The sequence below is a fragment of the Rhamphochromis sp. 'chilingali' genome (assembly GCF_963969265.1).
Source record: "Rhamphochromis sp. 'chilingali' genome assembly, chromosome: 12".
In the NCBI taxonomy this organism is placed as follows: domain Eukaryota; kingdom Metazoa; phylum Chordata; class Actinopteri; order Cichliformes; family Cichlidae; genus Rhamphochromis; species Rhamphochromis sp. 'chilingali'.
The window spans coordinates 29,619,421-29,623,444 of NC_137939.1; the positions used below are offsets into that span (position 1 = coordinate 29,619,421).

General features: G+C 35.9%; 1 protein-coding gene across 1 annotated transcript; it reads left to right on the plus strand.

Annotated features, from left to right (window-relative positions):
• Positions 1 to 1,358: 1,358 nt before the first annotated feature.
• Positions 1,359 to 4,024, plus strand: LOC308407324 (adhesion G-protein coupled receptor F1-like; the record flags this gene model as incomplete). The annotated part of the gene is made up of 6 exons (XM_080898891.1): positions 1,359 to 1,364; positions 1,466 to 2,839; positions 2,934 to 2,975; positions 3,449 to 3,499; positions 3,620 to 3,686; positions 3,920 to 4,024. 6 exons carry the CDS (start codon positions 1,359 to 1,361, stop codon positions 3,976 to 3,978), a joined length of 1,599 nt encoding a protein of 532 aa, XP_080755017.1. The 3' UTR covers positions 3,979 to 4,024.

Here is a 4,024-nt window from a genome sequence, read left to right on the forward strand (position 1 = left end):
GTTAATACAATTTGTGATGACAGACAAACTGTTAATACAAAATAAACTTGTCACCCATTTAATAAAAATAAAACTTGTCAAATAAATAACCACAAAGTAAGCAGGTAGTTTAAGTTTATAAAGTATGCACAAAAAAACACTTTTTCAATAAATAACCACAAAGTAAGTAAGTAGTGTTTCTTTGTTTTGCCACTACAGCACTATTTACAATTTGTGATCAGAAGACATGGAAGGCACAAATGAAACACGGTATTAGCGATGGTAAATTCGATTCTTTTTACTGAATCGAGTTTTAATGAGTCACTTACCAAAGTGAATCGGTTTTTTAGTCATTTGATTCACTGTGTCAGTTGACCAGAGAGTGCAAAAAATGTACATTTTCAATCAAACTTAATTTGTTTCCCTTTTCATGTAAATCCTACTGCTAAGATGAATGATTCTAAAAGAAAACAACTATTTTATAGAGCAAAAAAGAGCAAAAACATTTCTAAAATTAAGCAATTTCCTATCAAAGTTGCTTAATAAACATTTATTTTATTTTATTTTATTAGTATTTTCCTTAAATGTGTTAAATATATATTTTCTCATCTAAATGTCCACTGAGCTGTGAGCCAGGGGGCGGTAATGCGCCTTAACATTGGTTGCCAACCAAGAAGAAGAAGAAGCTGTGAGCCAGGAGGGAGGGGGTGAGCGAGTCCTAAGTGATTCGCTTAGGCAGAGCGATGCTACTGTGAACCGAGGAGCTATTTTCTTGATGTGAGCTTCTACTCAGGGTTTTTTCTTCCAGTTCAGAGCAGAAGTTTTTTTGTTACGATACTGGATGTTGTGTTTTTCTCCACAATTTTAATTATAAGCTAGATACATTGCTGCTAAAAGCAACAGGGATGAGTCAGTGAGTCAGTTGGGCTTGTGAATCATGATTCATGAGTCAGTAAAGTGATTCTCGAGTATTGAACGATTCATTCATGATTCGCGCATCACTACACGGTATTCACTGTTCGGTTTATAACTGCAGGCAGATTAAGGTTAAAAGACTGTAGTAAACGTAAGCCAGATTCTGTGAGGATTTCTACAAACAAAAACCTTTGAGATAGGAATTAGTAAATAGGAAGCCCAAGTTTGTCATTCTAACTTAAACATTGAGTTAAATTGTGAAACTAAATACTTTTTCTCTTCAACTCTTGCAGGTCTTGACTGCCACTACACTGCCAGCATTTTTGCAACAGCTCAGCAATGTTACTAATGGGAATTCTGAGCAAGTGGTTAACTCACCTAAAAATATTGATGCTGTTGTTCAAATCCTCAGAAATGTAGCCAACAGAATAGAATTATTCAATATCTCAATCAATGAAAACTCAATGAAGGTACATGCTAGTTTACTGAAGTTTGAGTATTCTAAATAATACATGCTTTTTTTTAATTTTGTATTTGTTTATTCAATCTAATACTTTTTTTTTTACTGTAGGATATCCTGATAACTGCAGGTGTTCTCACCACAGATCAGGCAAGGGACTCATGGAACTTTCTGAACAAAAACAATGAAAGTATCTCGTATAACATCTCTAACCCTGACGGTGTTAGTTCATCATTATTGCAGTCTCTTGAAATAATAACAAAACACCTTGCCAGTTTCAATAATTCTGGTATTGACACGCCTTTTATCATCTTGAACAGAACTATATACACAAACCCTATCATTGGTGATTTTAATTCTTCAGTGGTGATAGAAATACCACAGAATGAGGGTAAAAATAAGTCAATCACAGTGATAACATTTGCCTCGCTGAATAATGTACTCCCTGCAAGAGAAATAGACAATTCATCGATTAAGGTCATCGGTGGCAGGGTTGTACTTGTTCAGTCCAGTGGCCAAATCAATAATATCTCTTTGACATTTGATATTTTAAATGATACACTGAGAGATCCAAAATGTGTCTTCTGGAACTTCAGTCTCCTTAATGGTCTCGGAGGATGGGATGATGAGGGCTGTGAAGTGGTAAATACAAATGAAACTGGAACTGTCACCTGCAACTGCAACCACCTGACCTCATTCTCTATCCTGATGTCACCAAACAGTCCAATTAGCCCAATTTTGGACTATATAACCTACATCGGAGTTGGCATTTCCATGGGTTCCTTGGTCATATGTCTCATCATTGAAGGCCTCATATGGAGAAAAATAAGAACGAATGAAACCTCTTACCTGCGTCATGTTTCCATAGTTAACATTGCTGTGTCCCTCCTGATTGCAGATATTTGGTTTATAATTGGAGCAGCCATTTCAGATGCAAATCATAAAAACCACTCAGCATGCACTGCAACTACCTTTTTTATCCATTTGTTCTACCTAGCTCTGTTCTTCTGGATGTTTGCCTCAGCTTTGTTGCTGCTCTACCGTACAACTAATGTCTTTGGTGGGGGTTTGTCTAAAACATCTATGCTGGCCATTGGATTTTCTCTAGGCTACGGAGCTCCTCTAATCATAGCAACAGTAACTATAGCTGCAACTGCACCAGACAACAAATATATCAGAGAAAATGTAATCTGCTGGCTCAACTGGGATGAGTCCAAAGCTCTACTGGCGTTTGTGATTCCTGCACTTTCAATAGTGCTGATAAATCTCATTATCCTGGTTGTGGTTTTGTACAAAATTATAAGGAGAAGGGTTGGAACAACTGCTGCACAAGCAGGTGAAAAGAGCGTTTTACTGGTTATTGTCAAGAGCTTGGCTGTGCTTACACCATTTTTTGGAATAACTTGGGGTTTGGGAGCTGGACTTCTGGTGCATCCAAGAGACATAGGAATCAATATTGCATTCGCACTCTTCAATTCGCTACAGGTACAAATAAACTTTTTACCTTTTTATACCATAATAGCAGAATCTTTAATCACTGAATCCTTGATAACGGACATTACTCTGTCTTTTAAAAAAGGGCTTCTTTATTTTGGTGTTTGGAACACTGCTGGATGGTAAGGTATGTACAGCTCAATTTTAAGTCAAGTTAATGAATAAGTGCTTATTGTTGAATTACTTTAAATTAATGTTAAATGATATAATTTGGTTTAACCAACAAAGTGCTTAATGTCTACAAACCTTTACTGACAAAGGAATATGAATTGTAATAATACTACACTAAAATCCTCTTGTCAAGTCAAACTTCTGCCTTTTAGTGCCATTTCATGGTTTCTCTGTAAATCCATATAAATGACTAATTCAGACTTGATGGTGAAAGTAGCAAACAGCAGGTGGGCCCACACTTCAATAAATAACAGTTATATGTATGTGTTCGTATCCCACACAAGCACACAAAAAAGCAAGATAAACATCACCATAGACTTACAAAAAGATTCCTTTTAGTGTTTGGCTGGGCATCATGAATTAATTTACTTTTACAGCTAACTTGTGCAACTTCCATTGTAGTGTAACATTTGAGATTTCACTTACCAGGTGCGGTCAGCAATATCATCATATGCACGACCGTCCAGAAGTGGGACAGGGGTAAGAACAGTTTTCGTGTTCCTTTTTTCTTTCCTTATTTTTGGATCTCAGCCAACTTGTTTTTTGTTTTGTTTTGTTTTTTCAAATATTGCATGATTTGTTTTTTGTATTGTATTTTAGAGCACAAGTGCTGGAAACTCATCGTCAAGTGGACTTCGATTTTTAAGGAACTGGAGACGTGGAAGAGGTAAATAACAATTAAAAAATTAACATAAAGATGCAGGAAAAGCTGTGTGTTGTTAGGTGTGCTTGTACCTTAATCAGGCAGTCCAACACAGAAAACAATTGGATGGGTTGCACATTAACACAAATTAATTTTTTTAATTTTATTTATTCATACAATTATTTTACTTCTTACTTCAGTGTCTACTGTGTATTATTTTTTGCCACAGATTAACTATACTGCTCTGTTTTTTTTAGATGGCTACAACATGACATCCAGTGCATCCAGTGATTTACATTCAGCTAGCAACACATAATGAATGCAGAAATCTGTGGTTATTCAAATAACCAACAAGAAGTCAG